Genomic DNA, 14,339 nt, shown 5'->3' with positions numbered 1-14,339 from the left:
TGCAGGATGTATTCAGAACATAAAGGAGCTGCTAAATCAGTCAGGTCTTAAAGGACTTTATTATACTATTTGTAGGCATATATCATAGCTCTCAGATATATACAAAAATATTAAAAAACATGTCTATGAAGTGTTTTGCTCAAAATTCTGAAACAGTATGGAGCTCAAATGCTTTTTCTCTCGGGGGTTTACCTCAAGGTGAGTTCCTTTTTATTTCCTGCTTTTTCCACACATACTCTCTCCAGTACAGTTCAGCTCTGAGTGTTAGCGATGCTTCCTAATGTAAACACAGACCATATTACTTCCAAAACATGTTTTTAGAGATTTGGGTACGTAGGAAAAGAGAGACACTGACACTTTGTGACACTTTGTGAGTTCCCTGACACACCGGGGACACATATTTATGTTTAAAGGACATTAAAAGTGCATTTCGCATGATACATGTAGGAGACCTTTAAGAAACAATGAGTTACAATAACAAAGACATTGCGGCCTACAAAGAGAAACATTTCGCACAGACCTCTGGTCAGATCTAGGAAAACATCTTAACTGAGCAAATCACATCGCTGCAACTTTCCAGCATAAATCAAAACTTTGAGCTTCCAGGACCACTTCTAGGTGAACCAGTATCTGATCTGAGAGCTGCAGCCTGAACTTTTCTGTAAACAGATCCAAGAGAAAGTTCTGCTGCCCTGCAAACCTTGCAAAGTCTCCTCTGGAGGTCTAACCCAGCACGCCCCCTCACTTCAGAGTCAACTTTTTATATCCAGTGCATGGACTTTCTCTTGATACATTCGTACCTCAAGCCACAGTCCTCTTACTGTATGGTGACCGTTGAGCAGCGACATAGTGATTCAACCCAGATAAGTTAAAATCGTTTCTGCTTCATTAAAGGATTTATTTGGTAATAGATGCATATTATTCTACATTTGACTAAATTATACCAACAATGTGTAAACCCATCTCTCAATATATATATTTTTAATTTTCTGTCTGTGGCGCCAAAAGCCTGATGGTTCCATCTGTATACAGAAAGATGGCTCAGGGAGTTGCAATAACTGTTGGTGATTGTCTTAATCAAAGGTTACTCAACAGGATGAAAGAGTGCATTTTTGGGGACAATTATCAAAAGATGGAATAATTCAACTTTAGGCTGAGGGATATACGGTGGCCAACAAGGGCAAACACGATTTAGAGGCCCAAGACATTTCCACGAGTAGATTCATTCATTCAGAAAATGATTCAAAGTCAAAATGCAGAAATCCAAAATAGGTGTTCTGTATACACAAACCTCATAATGTCAAAGGTGTCGGACTGGAGGACAGTGTTCACAGACCTACTGTTCAAAACTAGCTTAGAAAATTCCATGTTTTTTATTTATACCAACATCACTAGATGTAAAACATGGAGCATCCATTTTTGTGTTTATTGCACTTCAAGCCACAAGTGTATGCATTTCTCACTTTCTAATAATCATTTTAACTGAAAGGCCAAACAAAATATAAATGATGAACCAGAACTTTGTCATGGTTTTGGATTTATGTTTTCATTTTCCACCTTTTGTTTTGAAATGTTTTCCTCCTTGGGTCCTTCTCACTTCGGTTAAATGGATTTCTTGCGTCCCTCACTTGCGTCGTTTCCCTGTGACTAGTCCCTCCACCAGAGAAGCATGGAGAGACGCAAGGAAACCACGAGAAGCAGGGAAATGAGTTTTAAGAGCTGTCACTACCCGATCCGTCCCCCGTTTTGGCCCCACAATGTGGTAACATGGCAAAGTATTTATTATGGTTAAAGTCCTCAATGTGTCCTCCACTTTTCACACAGTCGCTTGTCTTTGTGATTCATTATCACTATCGTAATAACTCATATTGGCTTACTGCAGCACAAACTGTCCGTACACTCACTGTCACTCGCCCATAGACACACACACACACACACACACACACACACACACACACACACACACACACCCCCACACACACACACACAGCCACCCTGGGACTGAGCAGATGGTTTCCATTTTCAATTTTAACATGAAATTTTATTGCATTTTTCAGACAGAATGAAATAGTGAAGACTAATCCCAGCCCATTCATTTGGCATTTCTTTCATGCTGTGCAAAGAAAAAGCAACCTCTTAATCCAGATATCTTACCATGACTCGTGTATGCATGCACGTGCACGTTTGTGGCATGACCACCAAAACAGAAAGATATGTGCGAATATATTTAGTTTCCTATCCATCTGAACATGATTTAAGTGGGGGGGGGACCTAACCTCCTCTAGGGGGGTCCGGGGGGCATGCTGGGAAGATTTTTTTTTAAATGTTGAAGTTAAAAGCATCAGTCTGGTGCACTGAGAGCCACATCAGGAGATCTATGGATACATCTCTCAACACCCATATGAAACCGAACTGTCAGCAGATTTCTTTTTTCTTTATGGATATTTTACAAATCACTCCTTTCAAACTGTATTCTTGTTTATTAATAACAACTTTTATTTACTGTCATGTAGTATTTTATACCTATTTACTTTATTCTCTTATTTTTTTATAATGATCATATCAATAATAATAATAATACATTACATTTAGTGGTAAATGTGCTGACTACAAAAGTCTGACGTGGTCTCTGATTGTAATGTGTGTGTCATACTCCGTAAAATAATAATGTGCAAAAAACCTCGGAACTCAACGGACTGGTGTGTTTGAATAGTTGTTTGTATGCACATCACCCCTTTATTACTAAATCAATAAATTATTCTCTGTCATCATTAAAAACTACCTACTTTACTACGAGTTGCCACTCCCCCGTTTCCTATTTTGTGACTCCCCCGTTACGGGGGAAAAGGGGGAGCACCCGCGGCCCAGGCCAAACCTAGTACGGTCTTCGTATGCCATGTGGGTTCCCGTGGAGTGGTGTGGTAAAAAGAATGGCATCTGTCTCTATGTGAAATCAACAATAGATGTGTTTTTAGAGATGTCCTTTTGGTGTCGTATCTGCTAACGAAACTAGGGGGGTTTCCTGTAAAATACTGCAAGAACAAGGTCTATAAACTTTGGATGCCTGCCGTCGTCAAATTTCTCGTAAAAAAATGATAACTCTTTGTATTTCATCTTCGATTACATCCAAGTCCGTTTTTCTTACCACTCAAAACCGTTAGAAGATCTAATCGAGAATCCTTTTCTATTACCAAACCTAAGTTTATTTATCTCTTGTTACCGATGCGTACAATGGACACATCCCGTGTATTCTCGGTTCATCAATAGTTGTATATCTTAGATAAAACCACAATTATATATCTTACGTTGTAATTCTTCTAACTTTACTATTTTACTCTCTCCAAAAAAAGAAATAGTATTGTGACGCAGTTTACAAAAATAACCTGAGTAGGAGGTTTTTGGCGGTGGATATTTATACGAAATATTATTTTGACTTGGATATAGTGAGGAGTGAAGTTATTTACGGCATAATTCTTCTCCACTGATATCCCGTCCCCTTGAGGCCGGGCCCGCAATGCTGCGCTCTGTAAACCATGCCGAGAGCTCCATTTAAAATATTGTGTACAGTTTTTTCTTTTTTATATTTCTGTGTGTTCTGTTTATAATTTGTTCGTTCACGGACAAAAAGGGACCGGTTCCAGTCCCAGGAACTTGTGATTGTGCTCGGATTGCACAGGTAGTGCACCATACTTACAGAGAAGGAAATTTATCCAAAAGAGTTTCAGCGTCTCAATCGAAAGACACGCATCGTGTACAGAGGCTCGGCATTGTCTCTCGTAGTCTTCGCTCCGTTCTTAGAAGACCGTAAGCGCTTTTGTTTCTCACCCTTGTCGTGTGTCTTCGTCTTATACGTCCAACGCAGTATACTCTCCGGGGTTCGGATGTAATAGGCGTCGTCTTTTCCCTTTACCAGGCATGCGTTTCGTAATAACCCCGAATTCTGGTGCCTCAGATGTGTACACGGTCGGGTTGGGTGCCTTCACGCGGCCTGAGTCTACTTTTATAAGCACGACCGTTGTTGCCGCCATGATTTGTGAAGAGCAAACCAACGGGTCCGGGCCTTTCGTGTTAAAAGGGTACACTAACATGTACCTTCTACCACGACATGTTCAGCAACCTAAAAAATAATTGATTTATTTGATGGGTCAACTGTGGAACATATCTCGGGAATAATCTTTGTAAGCAAGCGATTTGCAATAAGGACTCTCTTATAAAGTGTAGTCTGTTATTCGCGTATTTTGGTGTGGTCGCGAGGGCCGTGTCTGTTATATGCACAAGTCGGTGATACCAAGTCGGAGTGCGCAAGATAGAAATGGGGGTACCTCGCGCTTATCTTGCCTGGGTAAGCAGGAATGACGGTGGGTCGCCTCGACATAGTACCTATATAACGTGTACAAACGTCATTAAGTAGTAATCATTTTATAATATAATATGACTATACCCGACATACTAATGTAGAACATGGCATTTACAACATTAATTTATTTCAATATATAATGCTGACGAAATCTAATTGCAGGGACATCGAAGAATAACGGATTCTTCTATTATAAAGTACGATTTACTTCGGAGACAACGAACCTATAGTGATCTAGGACAATGTCGCATTATATTCATGTATGCTAACTACAATCTAATCGTATTATTTGATCGATCGGCGATCGACGATTGACGGCGGGCAATCTTCTTAGGTTCGACGAAAGGACCAAGATTTTCACCACTTCATGGACAAAAGACCGAAGTCAGACCCACCTTCTCGGTAGGACATCGCGTCTCGGAGGAGACCTATTTGAGAGAGGATAAATGTTGTGAAAATGGCACAAACGTCTCGGGAAAAAAGTTTGTGAAAGGACCGAATTTTCGCTACAAGTAGTGGGACCTAAGATGTTTAGGTGTATTATATGTAGGTAATGGTATGACAGTACTTGCGCGGCCACCACAATGCACATGCGTTTAACTGGCACGAACTACACCACTTGCTCGGTAAAACCAATTTCAACGCGTAAGCGATACTCGCGTGTATGCCCATGAAGAGTCCGTACGACCCATTAGCACTGCAAAAGCCGAGAGAGTTTTTCAAACCCGGTAAAATATGTACGCGGGTTTCCTCGTTGAGAGTATCCTTTACTTACTCCGGGGCGGGGGTGCGACATAGGTCAAGAATAATATGTAGGTACCACTTGGAGCTGTAAAAGGAGGTTTTGTTTCATGCTGCCCGAGACCATCTAAAGGTTCATACGACCTGTAACCTTGTCATGATGCCGCCGTGATCTACTGCATCATACGAAGCTTTTATCACCGAGACCTCGTCGAAATGAGCTGAACTCTTTTGTGGGTTCGCGGCAAAGAGTTTAGCGGCTCCTATGACCGAAACCATCAGCGTACGAAGTTCAGTGAAGGAGTCTTTGCTTCGGTTCATATGAAAGGTTCGGTGCCGAAAAGCTCTTTTGTTTCTTCTTACCTTGTCCAATGTTCCAAAACCGGTGAGAGAGATTGCCCAAAGTTGTATTTGACTGGCTTTTATTTATGGAGTGCTAAAGATAGATTAATTACTTGAACGAAATGAAAAGTGCCTTGTGTTAAAACGCACTATTGTTTACGTTGTTTCATTGTATAAAATGGTTGTGTACAAGATGCGGTGATGTATGAATGTAAATTTACACACGACAACGACGCAGCACAAAGTCTTTTTTTCCGGTAAAGCGGTAAGAGGCATTCCCACAAACTTTTAACCAAGCACCGCGTTTCGTAACACCCACTAAACTTTCCTACGTTTCAGATGGTACACGTCCGGAGCTTTATTGGGTTTGGTTCCTGGCACTGGAGCACCCTTAAGGTTCATACGACCTCTAACCTTGTCAGGGAAGCCACCGTGAGCACCTGCATCATAGGAACTTTATAACCGAAACCTTCGGTCAAAGGAGCGCTAACTCTTTGCCGGTGTCAGATATACCAGAGCAGACTGTCCCCACCATGACGGACTGCCTCTCGTGGTCTTGGTCTTGCGGTGAGGCGCTGAAGTTTTTTAACGTTCGGTATTGCTCGGCATGTGTAGGCGTCAACAACGTACCGACACAGAAATCAACTTTCGGGTCAACGCTAGACGGATGTAGACAGTATGACTAGTATTTCAGTTATTGAAACAAACAATAATCATAGACCAATTTCGATACGATTGCTTATAATTCTTCGAAAAATGATGTTGGNTTTCGCTCTATTTGCTCTTTTCCAGCCCTGTTTTTTCAAGGGCTGATTCATTTTTTGTGGCAGACGTAGAACATATGCCATGCCTGTAAGTGGCGCTGTAGTCTGCCACAAAAAATGAATCAGCCCTTGAAAAAACAGGGCTGGAAAAGAGCAAATAGAGCGAAATGAGACATGGCTAAAATGCATGATCTGTTTGGTATTTTGAAAAAAAAACTTCACAGACATGTTTTATATAGGTATGGCCCTACAATATATGTTTCAAATATAGCATGATAGGTCCACTTTAAAGTTCAGGGTAATCAACTGTTAAAAACATACTGTTCACATTTTTTTTATTTTTTTCAATAAATGGATGTTTTCAAAGTAAATGGATAATCGTTTTGATTCGAATAATCGTGATATCAATTATTGACCCAAATAATCGAGATTAACAGCCCTAGTACCAACCACGTTCTATTCAAAGTGTTTATCGTACACCATTCATATGCATGGTCTTGTTTTCTATGTGTGTCTCTACACAAAGAGTAATTTCAAAGTCAACTTCTAAATGCGTTTTCAACATATTAACTCTAAATCTTATCACTTTCAAAAATATTATTATTTTGTATTAAAACCACAGTTAGACGAAAAGAGAAATTGTCAGGAAGTGTTACTTTACTTAATTCACAAAGTAGAACCAGGGAAAAGGTGTGATCTCTTTAAAAGGTAAAATCCACCATTCAACAACCTAATAATTACCCACTCAAATATTACCTCCAATATTTAAAATTGAACTGTAATGTCTTTAATTCTTGTATGTGTTTCATGCAAAGGGCAGAACATATCAAAATGTTATATAAGCCAATGAACATGAAACCTTTATTAGAATGTGTCATATTACCATTTTCCTCCACAGCCGTGCTTTCTAGAACGTGACTAATACAACAGTTGAGATCAGTCAGAATAGTGCATGAGCTGCTACAGGAAGGGACTTGAAGTGAGCACTGAAGGAACATCTTGTATCTCAAATAAATGCTTTGAAGCAAGCACAGGGAAAAGTCATGTTGCAGCAACTTCAAAGTTGTGTTGTGTTATTTTGTTAGCCTGCAGGCGAGCCACGAGTAAAGCTAAGAGTCACCAGGGCTTTCTTCAGATTAACGACATTATTCAATGCCGGCAATTCCACTGGACAGGACCTCTAAGGACCCGCAGTCTTTAGTGTTGTTGTTCGAAATCGTAACTTAATAACAACAATCATAATGTCCCATGATCCCAACTGCGGATAAAAGAGAGAAAAACACATAAATCAAGCGGAGCTAACAGTTGTTCCAAAGCCTTTGTGTTCCACTTAAACACCGGTGGATTCATTTGCTTAAATATAAAGAAATAGGATCTTCTCCTTTGACTCTGGTTAAGGAAACGGGGGATTCTTGCCATAATGTTATATCCCCCTATCAGTCTGATGTTCAGCGGTGAAGCTCAGAGAGCCTGTCCAGTGTAAGCATCGTGATGGCTGTTAACCTCACAGAGGATCCATAGTTTCTCTAATGACCTGTAACACTGGCTTATGGTGCAGGAAAACAACCCTTTCCTGGCTCGCTAAGCCTCCCACTGCATACTGCCCTTTTGTTTTTCATTCACTCGCCCTCTCCTTATACCTTTCCGTCATGCCCCCTGCATGTCTCCTTTCTCTCTCCTTTCCTCCCCCTTCTGTCTTACCCTGCTCCCTAACTGAGCATGGAGGGAAATACAAAGCATCCATCTTTATCCGTGTGTCAGAGAGGCACCCAGTCTCCCTGTTGCTAGGTAACACTGGAGAATGCTCCCCTTCATTCAGACTTGCCGACCATTCATGCACCAGGAGCTCTCGCCTGTTGTGGCTGTATGGCTGCCACCTCCATATAGCTTATATCAGCCAGACCGGTGGCTCTTCATCTCAGGGTGCACACGGCACAACAGAGGACTTGAGTCAAACACAACCACGGTGGATTTGTGTTTCCAAACTTTAATTAAAGATGCTTAATGAGTTTTTGGTTGTGGCATGTTGCTTTTGAGTGTTAACAAACTGTGATTAGAGATGCACAAGGAGGTTGCAAATATCTCAGATATATCCGCACTCTTTAGTACCCTGTTACATAACTGAATCTATAATGCAGAGAACGGGCGTATAAGCTTAAGCTGATAGGGCTTTGATGTGAGCTCAAACGCATGTAGACCTACACTTGTTGCTTTGTTTTCTTTCTAAATATAGACCTATTTAAAGGCATTCATAAATGTTTCAACAGCGTGTAATAGCTGTTCATTCTTCATCTCATCTAACTAACACATTCATTCAAATTGCCAGCCATTGTTTTATACTGCCAGCTTCTGACTGCACACACATGTGTCTTCAGGCGATGGAGTATTTGCCAGGCGGTGACCTGATGTCCCTGCTTAACCGATACGAAGATCAGTTTGATGAGTCCATGGCTCAGTTCTATTTGGCTGAGCTGGTAGAAGCCATTCACGCCGTCCACCAGCTGGGCTACGTCCACAGGTAAAACCCCAGCAACCTCTCAATGATCACGTGTTAGGCCTTTGTCCAACACCATCATTCTAGAAATACTCTTATATCCTTGCTAAATGTCATTCTTTGTTTGCCTTTTGTTTTACTGGAACACATTATTCAGGCAAACATTAACAGGACATGAACAATGTAGCGATGTAATTTAACCTGAAGCACTCGGTATGACGTTATGTAATACAAAAACATTGCTGAAGTTTACAAATGTATTCCATTATCGTCAGAGCGGCAAACATATTACCGTACTCGGGCAACAAACAGCTCTGTATCAAACCCCTTCTTAACTATCCACTTGGCAGAGACGTCAAACCGGAGAATGTTCTCATCGATCGGACCGGTCACATTAAGCTGGCAGACTTTGGATCAGCTGCCAGGCTCAATGCTAACAAAACCGTAAGTAGATTACAGAGTTCGCTCGATGTACCGACTTTTTTTTGGGGACAGTATATTTATTTGTTTGTTACGCAATTACACAAATAAAAAATAAATGCCTTATGAAATCCAAAGAGAGCTTGATTCATACACTTAACACCAGAGGGTACAATAATAATATCATAGGACTCTACACATTTAGTAGAAGTTCCCCAATTTGAAAGAAGGGGTCTTTTTGTTATGTAATGTAAATCTTCTCGTCTTGTAGTTGCACTAAATCAAACGGCACTCTGCCAGCCTTTAGCAGTTGGTACTCCGTCATAAATCAAATGCAATGAAATGTTCTTCCTTGGAGTATAAGTAAGAATACACTACCACCTCTTATTGTTTATGACTTCAGTGTGCTTAGCGGTGACATCATTGTGTGTTATTGATCTGTTTACAGGTTGAAACTCCCACAGTGAATGTTGGGAACCAGGACTTCATCTCCCCGGAGGTCCTGGCATCCATGAATGGCGGCTCTAACAGCACCTATGGAGTCGAGTGTGACTGGTGGTCCCTCGGGGTCATAGCGTATGAGATGATCTACACCAGGTCGCCTTTCTCTGGGGGCTCTTCTGCCAAGACAATCCAAAACATCGTCAACTTTCAGGTACTCTCATCTCAACCGGTGCTGACATCGTCACTATCTGACCTGAAACCGCTTGCTGTCTATTAACCGTTCCCATCGTACTGCAGTCTGATTGGACTGAAGTCATATCTGCATCGTGTCCTTAATCTTTGGCCTTATGGTTTGCCCCCAGCGTTCCCTTAAGTTTCCAGACGAGCCTCGGGCCAGTAAGCACTTTGTAGACCTGCTGCAGAGCTTGCTCTGTGGATCCAAACAGAGACTGGGTTTCCAGGGACTCCGCTGTCACTCTTTCTTCTCCAGTGTCGACTGGAACCACTTACGGCAAGGTGAGGAGATTCCTCTCCCTTGAGAGTGTTCTTCTTTCTTTCCTGTGAAAACGCTTGGTGTTGCTGTATCCACGTTACTGGAGAGATGATTTACGACTAGATGTCAGATATTAATGTTGTTTATAATACACATAAGTGTGCTGTATGCGTGGGCTTGCAACAAACAGCGACTGCGTGGCCAGCGGGGTTATCTGTAGTAAATTAATGAGATTCTGTGTGCCGTTGGCAGTAGGCCAGCTCTTTCCTGAGGAGATTAGGGAGGGAGGCCGAGACAAGAAGCCAGGCAGACAGAGTCAAGATCTGCAACTCATCTGCTTCTCAACAGACGCAGCACACGTCTTTAGTGCTAAGACTGCAGACTGTGGCGTAAATATATGTGCGTTTGTTGAACGTCATTGTTGCCATCACATGTGCAGCGAATGACAAAGAGTTTCTCATTTTCACCTCACCAGCCGTGGGAAAACACACCCATACCATTCACCCTTTGAGTGAGGCACGGTCACACGTGTAGCTGCTTGGGAGATGATGTTTATTTTTGATGTGCAGACACCTCATGTCTTTTTTTGTAGCCATTATCAAACATTGCTATATCGGTCCTTCCCTACGAGCTGTTTATATTCATATCAACACTGAATGTTAATGAAGTTGTTTGTTGAAAATCTTCAGGACGCAGTGTTTTTGAATGCAGGAGCTTTTTCTGCCTGTGTGTCGATCAGGAGATTTATTCATTTGAGAGAGAAAAAAAATCAAATTGTCTTCATGTATTGTCTTTAAGTAATAAATATAAAAAGCCAAAGAGTATTGCATATAAAAAAGATTTTATTCATAAAAATACTTAGTTTTTCTACAATTGGGAGAGAGAGCTTTATGCTTCAGCTTGGGTCCAGCTGATTAGCTTGCTCTGCTGCAGTGAGGGAGAGTGAGTGAGCATGTGTGAATGAGAGAGAGAGGAGAAGGAGGGAGGGAGGCTCAGAGAGGCAGCATGTGCAGCAACGCGCGACTTACCGCACTCTAGGCTCCACAGCTCTGCTCCGTTCCTCCTCCCTTCCTTTCTCTTCCCTTTCTCCTTGTTGTGTTTTATTTATTTTGTACATTTTTTTTTTACCGCTCTGTTTGTCGCTGCTTCCTTTTTTCCTTGCCCTCTCTCACTCAATCCCTTTCTCCTGCAGTTCTCCCGCCTTTCGTTCCTGCGTTGCACGCTGAAGATGACACCTCTAATTTTGAGGAGCCGGAGCAGGCAGCCCCCCGGCCAGCCTCAGCAGCCCAGCAAGGAGCTCTGCCAGCGGGCTTCCAGGGCCAGGATCTGCCCTTTCTAGGCTGGTTCTTCAGCAGAGCGTTGACAACATTGGCCAAAACTGAGTAAGTGCTCCATGTTTACTGGCATTGTTTGGCTTATTTTCCAAAGACGACCCCCCTTTTTTCCTGTAGTCACGCAGAGACCCCCTGCATACACCTCTCTAACACACCTTTGTTGGTTAAAGACCCCACGCTACATTTGGCTGCTGCTCTGCCAATAGACCCCTCATTCCCACGGCTCCAAATTCCAGGTAGCCTTGTGTCAGGTCATCTAGTGTGGTGCCCTGTGCAGTCGGTGTTGTGTCCCCATCATTAGTATTGTGCCCGTTGAGGCCAAAATGGGTTTGGCCATATGCTGTGTCAGACCAGGAACGAGGGAGGTGGGGAACCCCCTTTTTCTCCGCTGCGCTCCGTATCTGATTCCTGTTTTTGTGCTTTGTGAGTGCACATAGTTGTTCCAATACATACATACATACATCAATTGAGAGGACCCGAGGAGCTGGCTTTATCTCGCCATCGGCACTGATTGGTATGCGGCTGAGTGTGTCAATGAGGTTTGCTGAGAGGTGGAACCCCAGACATCGGCACACTCCCACCCTCCTCGCTGCTGTTATTGAGCTTTCTCTGTTACTGTGCAGCATAATGGGCTCCTGACTTTTATAGCATGGGTTTGGGACTGCAATTATCCCTAATGGTGTTTGGCTTCTTAACCTCTGATAATAACGCAAGAGGGTGGGTTTCATTGCTGTAGCCCCCATGGCAGTGCTCTAGCAGGTTAATGTTCCTGGAGACTGCGGATCAAGACAGCAGCAGCAGCAACAGAGGAAATAAAAAGCATGAGCAGATGAGACAAGGAAAAGGATGAGAGCCCAGATCGGGGGAGAGTATCTATTTCTATGGTTACTACCGTGATGTTTTTTTTTTTTTTTTTCGTCCCCACCCCCATCTTTACCCGTCTCATCTCCTCTTATTTTCCTCCCTCTCCTAATGTCGCTGTCCCTTGCTGTTACACCATCAGTCATCTGTTCATGGGTTTTAACTGGAGCCAGTCGTTTGCTTTGCTGCATTTAATTAGGAGGAACTCAGAGAAATGTGTCAAATGTGTGTGTGGGTGTGTGCATATGCGTGTACACATTCTTCATTACAATGCCAAAAAGAAATAAACCAAGAGCCAGGCATAATGAAATGCTAATAGGAGTTCCCACTATTCTTTTTTTCATTCTGTGTGAACTTGTCTGTCTGACTCCTCATTAGTCAAACTAAGCAACGAAATCCCTCGCCTCAAATGTATAAGAAGCTATCTTGGGTTTAGTGTCAGAAAGTCCTTGAAAGGTGGCTTTTAGGCTCATTAGGTCCCGAGCAGGACATCTTGACAACCACTGACCAGATAGCCATTCATGGTTACTGCCAGGTGGCCATGATGTGGATATTCATTGTCCCCAGAGGATGTTTCCTTATCATTTCAGTGGCAAACTTACTTGTTTTTTTTGTATCTCTCTAACGCCATATTTACAAAAATCTGCTGATGACATTCCTCATGTTCTTAATGGCTCCCTCAATTATTCTCTGGCACCACTGTTGATCCCAAATTTCCCTTTTTGGAAGAAGGAAAATGAGAATTGCTGAGTCCATTTTGTCATTTAATTGAAAAGCAAAAGGCATAATTAAATCAGAAATATAGATGCAAGAACATGTTTCAGTCATAGATAGTCAGTCTAACTTTGAACAAAAACTGTTATTTTTTTAATCAATGTGCCACCATTTATGTGGATGTTCAATCAGTGTTAATGGTAAATGGAGTCAATTGAAGCAATGCATTCCCCACTGCGTGCTATATTGAAGTGAAAAAGCCGATTTCTCCTGCTTGTGGAGCCGTGCTGACGCTGCCTACATGTTCCAGGAGGTTTGTGAACGAGTTCCTGATGCCTGTAGGCTTAGTGCCAGCCATATCCGTTTGCAAAACCGCAGCCTAGGGCCACTCTCCGCTCAATTTCGCCAGTATATTCTGGCTTTGAATAACTTGTATCCTCGTCCAAAACATCCTCTGCATTCATATTTGGCGTGACCATTTTCATCGTTCAAAACTTAGCTAGTTTGCAGCACGAGCTTAGAGAACAAGGAATTGAGCTTTTGAGTGGCATGAGAGCATGCACGTCACCTGGCCACCAAGAGGCGGAGAATAGAATAGAAAGCCATTAATACATATCCGAAATTGGGATCAATAAAGTATATCTTATCTAGTCTTATTTTAAATGGCCCCTTGAGGTGAACTAAAAAACCTGCATGTTTTGTGCTCCATCTGTTCATTATTGAATTCTTAAACATTGTTTTTTCTGTGTTAGTTATTATTAATGCTAGATTTAATTACAGTTAGTGCTTTCCACTTTCTAAACAAATGACTCCATTTGCCACCCTGCTTGTTTAAATTGGTCATGTGTGTTCCTTTCCTTCAACATGTGCATGCCTGTGTGAATGTATGTTTGTATTATTTTTGTTTACCCAATAAGTGCTTCAACGCCTTTACCTTGCACACGTTCCCTAAGTCTCTCTTTGAATCTCTTCAATAATGCAGTCCGCACTGGCTCCTTATTTGTTCCCTCCACAGCACATAGACATGACAACGAACATATTCCTCCGCTGGCATCTTCTCCCTTGTCAAAACAATTATTTCTTATTTTGCCTACAAAATCTTAAGAACAGTAGAAATATTACCCATGTTTCTTGCAAACGTTATTAGTTCCAAATGTAAAGCATACGTGACAAGAAGCAGGAGCAAACAGTTGAAGGTGAAGAAGAAATCCCTCCATCTTCATCAACTGTTTGAATTCATCATGGCTGTTTTACGAAAGAACAAATGAATAAACATGCAGAAATCCCCCCGCTGCGGACATTTAAATTGTCATATTATCCATACAGTAGCCCCCCAAGACGTTGCAACTAAGCACTGAAGAACTTTATGAATTCT

General features: G+C 42.0%; 1 protein-coding gene across 1 annotated transcript in view; it reads left to right on the top strand.

Moving 5' to 3' along the window:
• cita (citron rho-interacting serine/threonine kinase a) overlaps positions 1-14,339 on the top strand; it is a 121,082-nt gene that overhangs the window by 14,298 nt on the left and 92,445 nt on the right. Inside the window, exons 6-10 of the mRNA XM_010794583.1 lie at positions 8,580-8,722; positions 9,049-9,142; positions 9,567-9,773; positions 9,925-10,078; positions 11,248-11,437. Of these exons, the coding sequence (XP_010792885.1) occupies positions 8,580-8,722; positions 9,049-9,142; positions 9,567-9,773; positions 9,925-10,078; positions 11,248-11,437 (788 nt within the window). The remainder of the gene's footprint in view (positions 1-8,579; positions 8,723-9,048; positions 9,143-9,566; positions 9,774-9,924; positions 10,079-11,247; positions 11,438-14,339) is intronic.

The sequence above is a fragment of the Notothenia coriiceps genome, unplaced genomic scaffold (assembly GCF_000735185.1).
Source record: "Notothenia coriiceps isolate Sejong01 unplaced genomic scaffold, NC01 NC01_scaffold00002072, whole genome shotgun sequence".
NCBI classification, from domain to species: domain Eukaryota; kingdom Metazoa; phylum Chordata; class Actinopteri; order Perciformes; family Nototheniidae; genus Notothenia; species Notothenia coriiceps.
The sequence above is the reverse complement of the archived record's forward strand: the minus strand, read 5'-3'. Positions and strand labels throughout refer to the sequence as shown.